The 15,183-nt window shown below is 46.8% G+C and overlaps 1 protein-coding gene across 1 annotated transcript in view; it reads left to right on the forward strand.

Annotated features, from left to right (window-relative positions):
• Positions 1-15,183, forward strand: part of mamdc4 (MAM domain containing 4) — a 365,757-nt gene that overhangs the window by 272,909 nt on the left and 77,665 nt on the right. The window contains exon 7 of the mRNA XM_085965967.1: positions 7,143-7,267. Within this exon, the coding sequence (XP_085822093.1) occupies positions 7,143-7,267 (125 nt within the window). The remainder of the gene's footprint in view (positions 1-7,142; positions 7,268-15,183) is intronic.

A 15,183-nucleotide genomic window follows, 5' to 3' on the forward strand; every position in this document is an offset into this window, starting at 1 on the left:
TCCGTTCTTTCTCACTGCATCCACGTTGCAGCTATTGTCACTGAACAGCTCTTTTGCCTGCAACTTCACAGTCTCTGTAGCCCTACACAGTGCTATGGCTTTTCCCAGGTCTAGATCTTGCTCTCTTAGCAGTCTTTCCCTTAGACCATTATCTGGAATACCACAAACCAGTCTGTCTTTTATCAGCGAGTCTGTCAGTCCCCCAAATTCACGTTTTGCTTCGGTTTCTCAGTTCAGTCACATACTGATCAATAGTCTCACCCGTTTTCTGTACACATGTGAAAAATCTGTGCCTCTCAAATATCACGTTACGTTTAGGTATGCAGTAGGCCTCAAACTGTTCCATTATTTTATCTAGCTTCATTTTGTCTCCATTAGCAGCGAATGTGAAGTTATTATACACCTCCAGCGCTTCATCACCCACGACATGTAAGAACAGTGACAATTTCCTTTCATTACTTTTCTCGTCAGCTCCGATTGCTGATAAATACAACCCCAAACATTGTTTGAACCTTCTCCAATTTTCAGCCACATTACCTGTCAACTGAAGCGTCGCCGGTGGGAGTAAACCTTCCATTTTTCACTTTGTTAGCTATTCTCTAATGGTAAGCAACGATGTTCTCTTTTGGCTTGCTAATTTCTGGAGAGCTGATTTAACTTCAGATGTTTTCTCTTCATCTCTTTCAGCCACTTCTGACACCATGTATTGATTTCTTTGTGGGTTCAATGACGAGACATTTATGAAAGAGAATGTCTTTTAATCTAAAGTCTGTTCAACTCTTTATACAGCTTTACAGGAGACATGATGCTAGTGATGCATCTAGAACGAAACCGAAACTAAAACTAAACTGCCTTGCTTGTCTCGGTCACATGCCCTCTGCTGGTCAGGCACAAGCAATCAATACATACAAACATGCTATTAAGGCATCATAATCGAACAGGCAAATACCATCTCTATTTGCTGATATCATTACACAGCACGGGTTAGATACAGAGTAAAGCTCCCTCTACACTGTCCCATCAAACTCGCCCAGGGCAGGTACAGCATGGGTTAGATACAGAATAAAGCTCACTCTACACTGTCCCATCAAACACTCCCAGGGTAGGTACAGCACGGGTTAGATACAGAGTAAAGCTCCCTCTACATTGTCCATCAAACACTCCCAGGGCAAGTACAGCATGGGTTAGATACAGAGTAAAGTTCCCTCTACACTGTCCCATCAAACACACCCAGGGCAGGTACAGCACAGGTTAGATACAGAGTAAGCTCCCTCTACACTGTCCCATCAAACACTCCCAGAGCAGGTACAGCACGGGTTAGATACAGAGTAAAGCCCCCTCTACACTGTCCCATCAAACACTCCCAGGGCAGGTACAGCACGGGTTAGATACAAAGTAAAGCTCCCTCTACAATGTCCCATCAAACACTCCCAGGGCAGGTACAGCACGGGTTAGATACAGAGTAAAGCTCCCTCTACACTGTCCCATCAAACACTGCCAGGGCAGGTACAGCATGGGTTAGATACAGAGTAAAGCTCCCTCTACACTGTCCCATCAAACACTCCCAGGGCAGGTACAGCACACGTTCGATACAGATTAAAGCTCCCTCTACACTGTCCCATCAAACACTCCCAGGACAGGTACAGCACGGGTTAGATACAGAGTAAAGCTCCCTCTACACTGTCCCATCAAACACTCCCAGGGCAGGTACAGCATGGGTTAGATACAGAGTAAAGCTCCCTCTACACTGTCCCATCAAACACTCCCAGGGCAGGTGCAGCACAGGTTCGATACAGATTAAAGCTCCCTCTACACTGTCCCATCAAACACTCCCAGGGCAGGTACAGCACGGGTTAGATACAGAGTAAAGCTCCTGTCATATCTGACATTGGGGATAGGTACTCGATTGCCTTGGCCTGAGCACATGATGTTTGATAGTGCTGTTATCGTTATATTATGTCTGACATTGGATATAGATATTTGACTGCTTTTGCCTGTATGAGTGTGGTTGCATCAGCGATTAAAAGCGACATGAGTTGAGTTCGACATACGGCCTCTGGATTATCTTTGCAAACGCAACACTTGGCGACAAGGATGGCTGAAATCTCTCTTCCACCACCTCCTCCCTTCCTTGCACTTCCCGGTGAGCCCCCGATCCCAAGGGTTCGCTGGTTACAGTCCTTTGAAACCTACCTCATCGCTCTCGGACTAGAAAATGTGAGTACAGCACGGAAAAAGGCACTGTTATCCCATTGCTTGGGAGCGGAGGGCCAGCGTGTTCTTGGGACATTATGCACAGCAGACTCAATTCAAACATATGATGAGGCTGTGGCTCTGTTAAGCACACACTTCTCTGCCCCACAAAGTGCCCTCCTGCGGCGATTCATTTTTAGACAGCGTCACCAACTCCCCGGCGAGTCTGTGCATCAATACATGGCTAATTTGAGGGGGTTAGCTAGCTCGTGCAAGTTCGGTGCACTACAAGACGAGATGGTGCGTGATCAACTAATAGAGCACACCAACAACGTGAGAGTGCGTGAAAGACTGTTACTCGAGTCCAACGATCTGTCGTTGTCACAGGCAGTCAACATTGCCTTTCAAGTGGAGTCTGCAGCCGAATGTGCAGCGAAACTAGCACACACACCCAGTGACGGTGCCCTCGGCCCCGACAGCTCTGACACGGTAATGCTCGCGCGACGGCAGCAACGCGCGCTACCGCGGCAACAGTGTGGAAACTGTGGATCTCGTTCACATGCTACCAGAGCACAGAATTGCCCCGCGCACGGCCAAGCCTGTCACAATTGTGGAAAACAAAATCACTTTGCCAATGTCTGCCGCTCTGCCCCTGTTGCTACAAATGAACACTCTCAGTCCTCAAGCAGTTGGCCTATAATTCACAACGTGAGCTCTGGGCCAGTAGTGGCTTTCAAGTCATGCACAATTAACCTGAATGATGTGTGCATCCCTCTGTTATTGGATACCAGTGCTAGCGTCTCACTGCTGAATGTGGACACATTCAAACGCTTTTTCAGCTCCCTGCCACTCTCTGCGCCCTCCACTGCCCTTTGCGGGTATGGTAATTCGAAAATTGGACTAGTGGGCTCAGTCAACCTCACTACGCTATGGAACAAAAGTTTTGCCAGATTTTTGTTTTCATGTGGCACGCCAAGGAGCTAACCTGATGGGACTGGATCTTTTCACTGACCTGGGTTTTTCTCTCTTGGACACCGGCGGGTCTGCGATTCTGCACGTCGCCTCACCGTGGCGCCAAACATGGCCAGCACTCTTCGAGGGTCTGGGCTACCTGACTGCCTTCACCCACCAGCCCATGGTTGACTCCACCGTTACCCCTGTCATTCAGCCACTGCGCCACATCCCGCTTGCTCTCCGTGACGGGGTCAGAGCTGAACTAAAGCAGCTACTGGAAGCTGGCATCATCGAACCAGTTGATGCCTCCCCATGGGTCTCCAACCTGGTGGTCGCAACGAAAAAGTCATGTGGTCTACGCGTCTGTGTCGATCTTCGAGCAGTGAATAAGGCCGTAATCCCTGACAAATATCCACTGCCCACGTCAGAGGAACTCACAGCTCAGTTCTATGGTTCCATCCTGTTTTCAAAACTGGACCTTCGACAGGGCTATCTACAGGTTCCCCTCCACCCCAGCAGCAGGGACCTCACTGCTTCTGTGACACATGCTGGCGTCTTTCGGTACACCAGGATGCCATTTGGACTTATCTCTGCACCCAGCTGCTTCCAAAAGGTGATGTCCTCTGTGCTCACGGGCATTCCTGGGGTGGCCATCTACCTGGACAACATCGTCGTGCATGGACCCTCGACCTCCACTCACGACGAACGCCTTCACAGAGTTTTCATGGCTCTAGCAAAACACAAGCTCACACTGAACGGCGAAAAGTGTGTCTTTGCTGTTTCAGAGATCGAATTTGTGGGGTTTTGGTTGTCGGCTGACGGTATATCCCCACTCCAGTCAAACGTGGATGCCATTCACAGCATCCCAGAACCCAGCTCTGCAGCACAGGTTGCCTCCTTCCTTGGCATGACTGGGTACTACTTGAAGTTTTTGCCCCAGTACTCAGCCACCACAGCCCCACTGCGCCAGCTCCTGCGAAAGGATGAGCCCTGGGTGTGGTCACAAGCCTGTACGGAAACTATTCGCCTCCTCAAATCGCAGCTCACGTCACCTCATTGAGCTGCTCATGGCAAACATTCAAAGACCGAATGGATGAGCTACAGAATTTGTTCATCCCAGTTTGGCATAAAAATAAAACAAAAAAGGTGACTCAACCGTGGCTAACAAGGGAAATTAGGGATAGCATAAGATCCAAGGAGAGGACATATAAATTGGCCAGAAAAAGCAATAATCCTGAGGATTGGGAGCAGTTTAGGAGTCAACAAAGGAGGACAAAGGGATTAATTAAGAAAGGGAAAATAGAATATGAGAGTAAGCTATCAGGGAACATAAAAACTGACTGTAAAAGCTTTTATAGATATGTGAAGAGAAAAAGATTACTGAAGTCAAGCGTAGGTCCCTTACAGTCAGAATCAGGGGAATTTATAATGGGAAACAAGGAAATGGCAGACCAACTAAATACATACTTTGGTTCTGTCTTCACAAAGGAGGACACAAATAACCTCCCAGAGATGCCGGGGAACATAGGGTCTGATGAAAGAGAGGAACTGAAAGAAATCAGTATTTGTAGGAAAATGGTGTTAGGAAAATTGATGGGACTAAAGGCCGAAAAATCCCCAGGGCCTGATAATCTACATCCCAGGGTACTTAAGGAAGTGGCCCTAGAGATAGTAGATGCATTACTGGTCATCTTCCAGAACTCGATAGACTCTGGAACGGTACCCATGGATTGGAGGGTAGCTAATGTTACCCCACTATTCAAAAAAGGTGGTAGAGAAAAAGCGGGGAATGAAAGACCGGTAAGCCTGACATTGGTAGTGGGGAAAATGCTAGAGTCTATTATAAAAGATGTAATAGCAGAGCACTTGGAAAGCAGTGACAGGATCGGACAAAGTCAACATGGATTTACAAAAGGTAAATCATGCTTGACTAATCTACTGGAATTTTTTGAGGATGTAATTGGGAAAATAGATAGGGGAGAACCAGTGGATGTGGTGTATTTGGACTTTCAGAAGGCTTTCGATAAGGTCCCACACAAGAGGTTAGCGTGCAAAATTAAGGCACATGGGATTGGGGGCAAGGTATTGACTTGGATAGAGAACTGGTTGGCGGACAGAAGGCAGAGAGTTGGAATAAACGGGTCGTTTTCCGAGTGGCAGGCAGTGACTAGTGGGGTACCGCAAGGGTCGGTCCTAGGACCCCAGCTATTCACAATATATATTAATGATCTGGACGAGGGAATTGGATGTAATATCTCCAAATTTGCAGACGACACAAAGCTGGGCGGGAGGGTAAGCTGCGAGGAGGATGTCAGGAAACTCCAGTACGATTTGGACAGGTTGGGTGATTGGGCAGAAACATGGCAAATGCACTATAATGTGGATAAATGTGAGGTTATCCACTTTGGTGGCAAAAACAGGAAGGCAGATTATTATTTGAATGGCAATCGATTGGGAGAAGGGGAAGTGCAAAGGGACCTGGGCGTCCTTGTGCACCAGTCGCTGAAGGTAAGCAAGCAGGCGCAGCAGGCGGTTAAGAAGGCAAATGGTATGTTGGCCTTCGTAGCAAGAGGGTTCGAGTACAGGAACAAGGATGTCTTGCTACAGTTGTACAGGGCCTTGGTGAGACCGCACCTTGAGTATTGTGTGCAGTTTTGGTCACCTTACCTGAGGAAGGACGTTCTTGCCATGGAGGGAGTGCAGCGAAGATTCACCAGGCTGATACCTGGGATGACAGGAATGACGTATGAGGAGAGATTGTGTCGATTGGGCTTATACTCACTGGAGTCTAGAAGATTGAGAGGGGATCTCATCGAAACCTATAAAATTCTGTCAGGCCTGGACAGACTAGATGCAGGAAGGGTGTTTCTGATGGCCGGGGAGTCCAGAACCAGGGGTCATAGTCTAAGGATAAGGGGTAAGCCATTTAGGACTGAAATGAGGAGGAATTTCTTCACCCAGAGAGTGGTGAACCTGTGGAATTCTCTGCCACAGAGGGCGGTGGAGGCCAATTCATTAAATATATTCAAGAAAGAGTTGGATATATTTCTTGAGGCTAAAGGGATCAAGGGATATGGGGAAAAGGCAGGGACAGGGTACTGAAATTGGATGATCAGCCATGATCTCATTGAATGGCAGAGCAGGCTCGAAGGGCCGAATGGCCTACTCCTGCTCCTATCTTCTATGTTTCTATGTTTAAAGCTCCCTCTACACTGTCCCATCAAACACTCACAGGGCAGGTAAAGCACGGGTTAGATACAGAGTAAAGCTCCCTCTACACTGTCCCATCAAACACCCCCAGGGCAGGTACAGCACGGGTTAGATACAGAGTAAAGCTCCCTCTACACTGTCCCATCAAACACTCCCAGGGCAGGTACAGCACGGGTTAGATACAGAGTAAAGCTCCCTCTACACTGTCCCATCAAACACTCCCAGGGCAGGTACAGCACGGGTTAGATACAGAGTAAAGCTCCCTCTACACTGTCCCATCAAACACTCCCAGGGCAGGTACAGCACGGGTTAGATACAGAGTAAAGCTCCCTCTACACTGTCCCATCAAACACTCCCAGGGCAGGTACAGCACGGGTTAGATACAGAGTAAAGCTCCCTCTACACTGTCCCATCAAACACTCCCAGGGCAGGTACAGCACGGGTTAGATACAGAGTAAAGCTCCCTCTACACTGTCCCATCAAACACTCCCAGGGCAGGTACAGCACGGGTTAGATACAGAGTAAAGCTCCCTCTACACTGTCCCATCAAACACTCCCAGGGCAGGTACAGCACGGGTTATATACAGAGTAAAACTTCGCCCAGTAATAGTGACATGTTGACTGATCCCAACTCAGAGTTGGATCTGAGACATTCTGTTCCCAAGTCCAGCACTCGATGACTCCAGACTCAGTGTCTAAGACACGGCGGTTTCTTGTGTAAAAGTGAATATACTGATCAATGCCAGTGTCAGCCTCACTACTCACTGGCCTTTGTATTTTTAAAGGTACTTTGAACGTTTATGTGGAAGAAGAGAAAAAGGAGAAGCGTAAAGTGTGGAGTATGAGCTTGGGCCAGGGGCTGACATGGAGCCTCGGCAGATTCAACAGTAAAACAAGACTCAACTGGAAGGTAATGCCCTCTGCCTTCTCTACTGATTGGCTGATAATAGTTCATTACTATTCCTCACAGTTACTTAACCAAGGTTGCAACTCTGTGGGAAAATAGGCAAGGTCTAATCACTGGTACCATCTCCCCTATAGTCCAGTGTAATCACTGGTACCATCTCCCATATAGTCCAGTGTAATCACTGGTGCCATCTCCCCTATAGTCCAGAGTAATCACTGGTACCATCTCCCCTATAGTCCAGTGTAATCACTGGTACCATCTCCCCTATAGTCCAGTGTAATCACTAATACCATCTCCCCTATAGTCCAGTGTAATCACTGGTACCATTGCCCCTATAGTCCAGTGTAATCACTGGTACCATCTCCCATATAGTCCAGTGTAATCACTGGTACCATCTCCCCTATAGTCCAGTGTAATCACTGGTACCATCTCCCCTATAGTCCAGTGTAATCACTGGTACCATCTCCCCTATAGTCCAGTGTAATCACTAGTACCATCTCCCCTATAGTCCAGTGTAATCACTGGTACCATCTCCCCTATAGTCCAGTGTAATCACTGGTACCATCTCCCCTATAGTCCAGTGTAATCACTAATACCATCTCCCCTATAGTCCAGTGTAATCACTGGTACCATCTCCCCTATAGTCCAGTGTAATCACTGGTACCATCTCCCATATAGTCCAGTGTAATCACTGGTACCATCTCCCCTATAGTCCAGTGTAATCACTGGTACCATCTCCCCTATAGTCCAGTGTAATCACTGGTACCATCTCCCCTATAGTCCAGTGTAATCACTAATACCATCTCCCCTATAGTCCAGTGTAATCACTGGTACCATCTCCCCTATAGTCCAGTGTAATCACTGGTACCATCTCCCCTATAGTCCAGTGTAATCACTGGTACCATCTCCCCTATAGTCCAGTGTAATCACTGGTACCATCTCCCCTATAGTCCAGTGTAATCACTAATACCATCTCCCCTATAGTCCAGTGTAATCACTGGTACCATCTCCCCTATAGTCCAGTGTAATCACTGGTACCATCTCCCCTATAGTCCAGTGTAATCACTAATACCATCTCCCCTATAGTCCAGTGTAATCACTGGTACCATCTCCCCTATAGTCCAGTGTAATCACTAATACCATCTCCCCTATAGTCCAGTGTAATCACTGGTACCATCTCCGCTATAGTCCAGTATAATCACTGGTACCATCTCCCCTATAGTCCAGGGTAATCACTGGTACCATCTCCCCTATAGTCCAGTGTAATCACTGGTACCATCTCCCCTATAGTCCAGTGTAATCACTAATACCATCTCCCCTATAGTCCAGTGTAATCACTGGTACCATCTCTCCGATAGTCCAGTGTAATCACTGGTACCATCTCCCCTGTAGTCCAGGGTAATCACTGGTACCATCTCCCCTATAGTCCAGTGTAATCACTGGTACCATCTCCCCTATAGTCCAGTGTAATCACTAATACCATCTCCCCTATAGTCCAGTGTAATCACTGGTACCATCTCTCCGATAGTCCAGTGTAATCACTGGTACCATCTCCCCTATAGTCCAGTGTAATCACTGGTATCATCTCCCCTATAGTCCAGTGTAATCACTGGTACCATCTCCCCTATAGTCCAGTGTAATCACTGGTACCATCTCCCCTATAGTCCAGTGTAATCACTGGTACCATCCCCCCTATAGTCCAGTGTAATCACTGGTACCATCTCCCCTATAGTCCAGTGTAATCACTGGTACCATCTCCCCTATAGTCCAGTGTAATCACTGGTACCATCTCTCCGATAGTCCAGTGTAATCACTGGTACCATCTCCCCTATAGTCCACTGTAACCACTGGTACCATCTCCCCTATAGTCCAGTGTAATCACTGGTACCATCTCCCCTATCGTCCAGTGTAATCACTGGTACCATCTCCCCTATAGTCCAGTGTAATCACTGGCACCATCTCCCCTATAGTCCAGTGTAATCACTGGTACCATCTCCCCTATAGTCCAGTGTAATCACTGGTACCATCTCCCCTGTAGTCCAGTGTAATCACTGGTACCATCTCCCCCATAGTCCAGTGTAATCACTAATACCATCTCCCCTATAGTCCTGTGTAATCACTGGTACCATCTCCCCTATAGTCCAGTGTAATCACTGGTACCATCTCCCCTATAGTCCTGTGTAATCACTAATACCATCTCCCCGATAGTCCAGTGTAATCACTGGTACCATCTCCCCTATAGTCCAGTGTAATCACTGGTACCACCTCCCCTATAGTCCAGGGTAATCACTGGTACCATCTCCCCTATAGTCCAGTGTAATCACTGGTACCATCTCCCCTATAGTCCAGTGTAATCACTAATACCATCTCCCCTATAGTCCAGTGTAATCACTGGTACCATCTCTCCGATAGTCCAGTGTAATCACTGGTACCATCTCCCCTATAGTCCAGGGTAATCACTGGTACCATCTCCCCTATAGTCCAGTGTAATCACGAACACCATCTCCCCTATAGTCCAGTGTAATCACTGGTACCATCTCCCCTTTAGTCCAGTGTAATCACTGGTACCATCTCCCCTATAGTCCAGTGTAATCACTGGTACCATCTCCCCTTTAGTCCAGTGTAATCACTGGTACCATCTCCCCTATAGTCCAGTGTAATCACTGGTACCATCTCCCCTATAGTCCAGTGTAATCACTGGTACCATCCCCCCTATAATCCAGTGTAATCACTGGTACCATCTCCCCTATAGTCCAGTGTAAACACTGGTACCATCTCCCCTATAGTCCAGTGTAATCACTGGTACCATCTCCCCTATAGTCCAGTGTAATCACTGGTACCATCTCCCCTATAATCCAGTGTAATCACTAATAACATCTCCCCTATAGTCCAGTGTAATCACGAATACCATTTCCCCGATAGTCCAGTGTATTCACCGGTACCATCTCCCCTATAGTCCAGTGTAATCACGAATACCATCTCCCCTATAGTCCAGTGTAATCACTAATACCATCTCCCCTATAGTCCAGTGTAATCACTGGTACCATCTCCACTATAGTCCAGTGTAATCACTGGCACCATCTCCCCTATAGTCCAGTGTAATCACTGGTACCATCTCCCCTATAGTCCAGTGTAATCACTAATACCATCTCCCCTATAGTCCAGTGTAATCACTGGTGCCATCGCCCCAATAGTCCAGTGTAATCACTAATACCATCTCCCCGAAAGTCCAGTGTAATCACTAATACCATCTCCCCTATAGTCCAGTGTAATCACTAATACCATCTCCCCTATAGTCCAGTGTAATCACTGGTACCATCTCCCCTATAGTCCAGTGTAATCACTGGTACCATCTCCCCTATAGTCCAGTGTAATCACTGGTACCATCTCCCCTATAGTCCAGTGTAATCACTGGTACCATCTCCCCTATAGTCCAGTGTAATTACTGGTAACAACTCCCCTATAGTCCAGTGTAATCACTGGTACCATCTCCCCTATAGTCCAGTGTAATCACTGGTACCATCTTCCCTATAGTCCAGTGTAATCACTGGTACCATCTCCCCAATAGTCCAGTGTAATCACTGGTACCACCTCCCCTATAGTCCAGTGTAATCACTGGTACCATCTCCCCTATAGTCCAGTGTAATCACTGGTACCATCTCCCCTATAGTCCAGTGTAATCACTAATACCATCTCCCCTATAGTCCAGTGTAATCACTAATACTATCTCCCCTATAGTCCAGTGTAATCACTAATGCCATCTCCCCTATAGTCCAGTGTAATCACTAATACCATCTCCCCTATAGTCCAGTGTAATCACTGGAACCATCTCCCCTATAGTCCAGTGTAATCACTGGTACCATCTCCCCTATAGTCCAGTGTAATCACTGGTACCATCTCCCCTATAGTCCAGTGTAATCACTAATACCATCTCCCCTATAGTCCAGTGTAATCACTGGTACCATCTCCCCTATAGTCCAGTGTAATCACTGGTACCATCTCCACTATAGTCCAGTGTAATCACTGGTACCATCTCCCCTATAGTCCAGTGTAATCACTGGTACCATCTCCCCTATAGTCCAGTGTAATCACTGGTACCATCTCCCCTATAGTCCAGTGTAATCACTAATACCATCTCCCCTATAGTCCAGTGTAATCACTAATACCATCTCCCCTGTAGTCCAGTGTAATCACTGGTACCATCTCCCCTATAATCCAGTGTAATCACTAATACCATCTCCCCTATAGTCCAGTGTAATCACTAATACCATCTCCCCTGTAGTCCAGTGTAATCACTGGTACCATCGCCCCTATAGTCCAGTGTAATCACTAATACGATCTCCCCTATAGTCCAGTGTAATCACTAATACCATCTCCCCTGTAGTCCAGTGTAATCACTGGTACCATCGCCCCGATAGTCCAGTGTAATCACTGGTACCATCTCCCTATAGTCCAGTGTAATCACTTGTAGCATCTCCCCTATAGTCCAGTGTAATCACTAATACCATCTCCCCTATAGTCCAGTGTAATCACTAATACCATCTCCCCTGTAGTCCAGTGTAATCACTGGTACCATCGCCCCAAAAGTCCAGTGTAATCACTGGTACCATCTCCTCTATAGTCCAGTGTAATCACTGGTACCATCTCCCCGATAGTCCAGTGTAATCACTAATACCATCTCCCCTGTAGTCCAGTGTAATCACTGGTACCATCGCCCCTATAGTCCAGTGTAATCACTGGTACCATCTCCCCTATAGTCCAGTGTAATCACTGGTACCATCGCCCCTATAGTCCAGTGTAATCACTGGTACCATCTCCCCTATAGTCCAGTGTAATCACTGGTACCATCTCCCCTATAGTCCAGTGTAATCACTAATACCATCTCCCCTATCGTCCAGTGTAATCACTGGTACCATCTCCCCTATAGTCCAGTGTAATCACTGGCACCATCTCCCCTATAGTCCAGTGTAATCACTAATACCATCTCCCCTATAGTCCAGTGTAATCACTGGTACCATCCCCCCTATAGTCCAGTGTAATCACTGGTACCATCTCCCCTATAGTCCAGTGTAATCACTGGTACCATCTCCCCTATAGTCCAGTGTAATCACTGGTACCATCTCCCCTATAGTCCAGTGTAATCACTGGTGCCATCTCCCCTATAGTCCAGTGTAATCACTGGTAACAACTCCCCTATAGTCCAGTGTAATCACTGGTACCATCTTCCCTATAGTCCAGTGTAATCACTGGTAACAACTCCCCTATAGTCCAGTGTAATCACTGGTACCATCTCCCCAATAGTCCAGTGTAATCACTGGTACCACCACCCCTATAGTCCAGTGTAATCACTGGTACCATCTCCCCTATAGTCCAGTGTAATCACTGCTACCATCTCCCCTATAGTCCAGTGTAATCACTAATACCATCTCCCCTATAGTCCAGTGTAATCACGAATAACATCTCCCCTATAGTCCAGTGTAATCACTGGAACCATCTCCCCTATAGTCCAGTGTAATCACTGGTACCATCTCCCCTATAGTCCAGTGTAATCACTGGTACCATCTTCCCTATAGTCCAGTGTAATCACTAATACCATCTCCCCTATAGTCCAGTGTAATCACTGGTACCATCTCCCCTATCGTCCAGTGTAATCACTGGTACCATCTCCACTATAGTCCAGTGTAATCACTGGTACCATCTCCCCTATAGTCCAGTGTAATCACTGGTACCATCTCCCCTATAGTCCAGTGTAATCACGAATACCATCTCCCCTATAGTCCAGTGTAATCACTAATACCATCTCCCCTATAGTCCAGTGTAATCACTGGTACCATCTCCCCTATCGTCCAGTGTAATCACTGGTACCATCTCCACTATAGTCCAGTGTAATCACTGGTACCATCTCCCCTATAGTCCAGTGTAATCACTGGTACCATCTCCCCTATAGTCCAGTGTAATCACTGGTACCATCTCCCCTATAATCCAGTGTAATCACTAATAACATCTCCCCTATAGTCCAGTGTAATCACTAATACCATTTCCCCGATAGTCCAGTGTATTCACCGGTACCATCTCCCCTATAGTCCAGTGTAATCACGAATACCATCTCCCCTATAGTCCAGTGTAATCACTAATACCATCTCCCCTATAGTCCAGTGTAATCACTGGTACCATCTCCACGATAGTCCAGTGTAATCACTGGCACCATCTCCCCTATAGTCCAGTGTAATCACTGGTACCATCTCCCCTATAGTCCAGTGTAATCACTAATACCATCACCCCTATAGTCCAGTGTAATCACTGGTACCATCGCCCCAATAGTCCAGTGTAATCACTAAAACCATCTCCCCTATAGTCCAGTGTAATCACTAATACCATCTCCCCTATAGTCCAGTGTAATCACTGGTACCATCTCCCCTATAGTCCAATGTAATCACTAATACCATCTCCCCTATAGTCCAGTGTAATCACTGGTACCATCTCCACTATAGTCCAGTGTAATCACTGGTACCATCTCCCCTATAGAACAGTGTAATCACTGGTACCATCTCCCCTATAGTCCAGTGTATACACTGGTACCATCTCACCTATAGTCTAGTGTAATCACTGGTAACAACTCCCCTATAGTCCAGTGTAATCACTGGTACCATCTCCCCTATAGTCCAGTGTAATCACTGCTACCATCTCCCCTATAGTCCAGTGTAATCACTAATACCATCTCCCCTATAGTCCAGTGTAATCACTAATAACATCTCCCCTATAGTCCAGTGTAATCACTGGAACCATCTCCCCTATAGTCCAGTGTAATCACTGGTACCATCTCCCCTATAGTCCAGTGTAATCACTGGTACCATCTCCCCTATAGTCCAGTGTAATCACAAATACCATCTCCCCTATAGTCCAGTGTAATCACTGGTACCATCTCCCCTATAGTCCAGTGTAATCACTGGTACCATCTCCACTATAGTCCAGTGTAATCACTGGTACCATCTCCCCTATAGTCCAGTGTAATCACTGGTACCATCTCCCCTATAGTCCAGTGTAATCACTGGTACCATCTCCCCTATAGTCCAGTGTAATCACTAATACCATCTCCCCTATAGTCCAGTGTAATCACTGGTACCATCTCCCCTATAGTCCAGTGTAATCACTGGTACCATCTCCCCTGTAGTCCAGTGTAATCACTGGTACCATCTCCCCTATAGTCCAGTGTAATCACTAATACCATTTCCCCTATAGTCCAGTGTAATCACCGGTACCATGTCCCCTATAGTCCAGTGTAATCACTAATACCATCTCCCCTATAGTCCAGTGTAATCACTAATACCATCTCCCCTATAGTCCAGTGTAATCACTGGTACCATCTCCCCTATAGTCCAGTGTAATCACTGGTACCATCTCCCCTATAGTCCAGTGTAATCACTGGTACCATCTCCCCTATAGTCCAGTGTAATCACTAATACCATCTCCCCTATAGTCCAGTGTAATCACTGGTACCATCGCCCCAATAGTCCAGTGTAATCACGAATACCATCTCCCCTATAGTCCAGTGTAATCACTAATACCATCTCCCCTATAGTCCAGTGTAATCACTAATACCATCTCCCCTATAGTCCAGTGTAATCACTGGAACCATCTCCCCTATAGTCCAGTGTAATCACTGGTACCATCTCCCCTATAGTCCAGTGTAATCACTGGTACCATCTCCCCTATAGTCCAGTGTAATCACTAATACCATCTCCCCTATAGTCCAGTGTAATCACTGGTACCATCTCCCCTATAGTCCAGTGTAATCACTGGTACCATCTCCACTATAGTCCAGTGTAATCACTGGTACCATCTCCCCTATAGTCCAGTGTAATCACTGGTACCATCTCCCCTATAGTCCAGTGTAATCACTGGTACCATCTCCCCTATAG

The sequence above is a fragment of the Somniosus microcephalus genome, chromosome 23 (genome assembly GCF_052327205.1).
Source record: "Somniosus microcephalus isolate GS21.2 chromosome 23, FLI_Smic_1.0, whole genome shotgun sequence".
NCBI classification, from domain to species: Eukaryota; Metazoa; Chordata; class Chondrichthyes; order Squaliformes; family Somniosidae; genus Somniosus; species Somniosus microcephalus.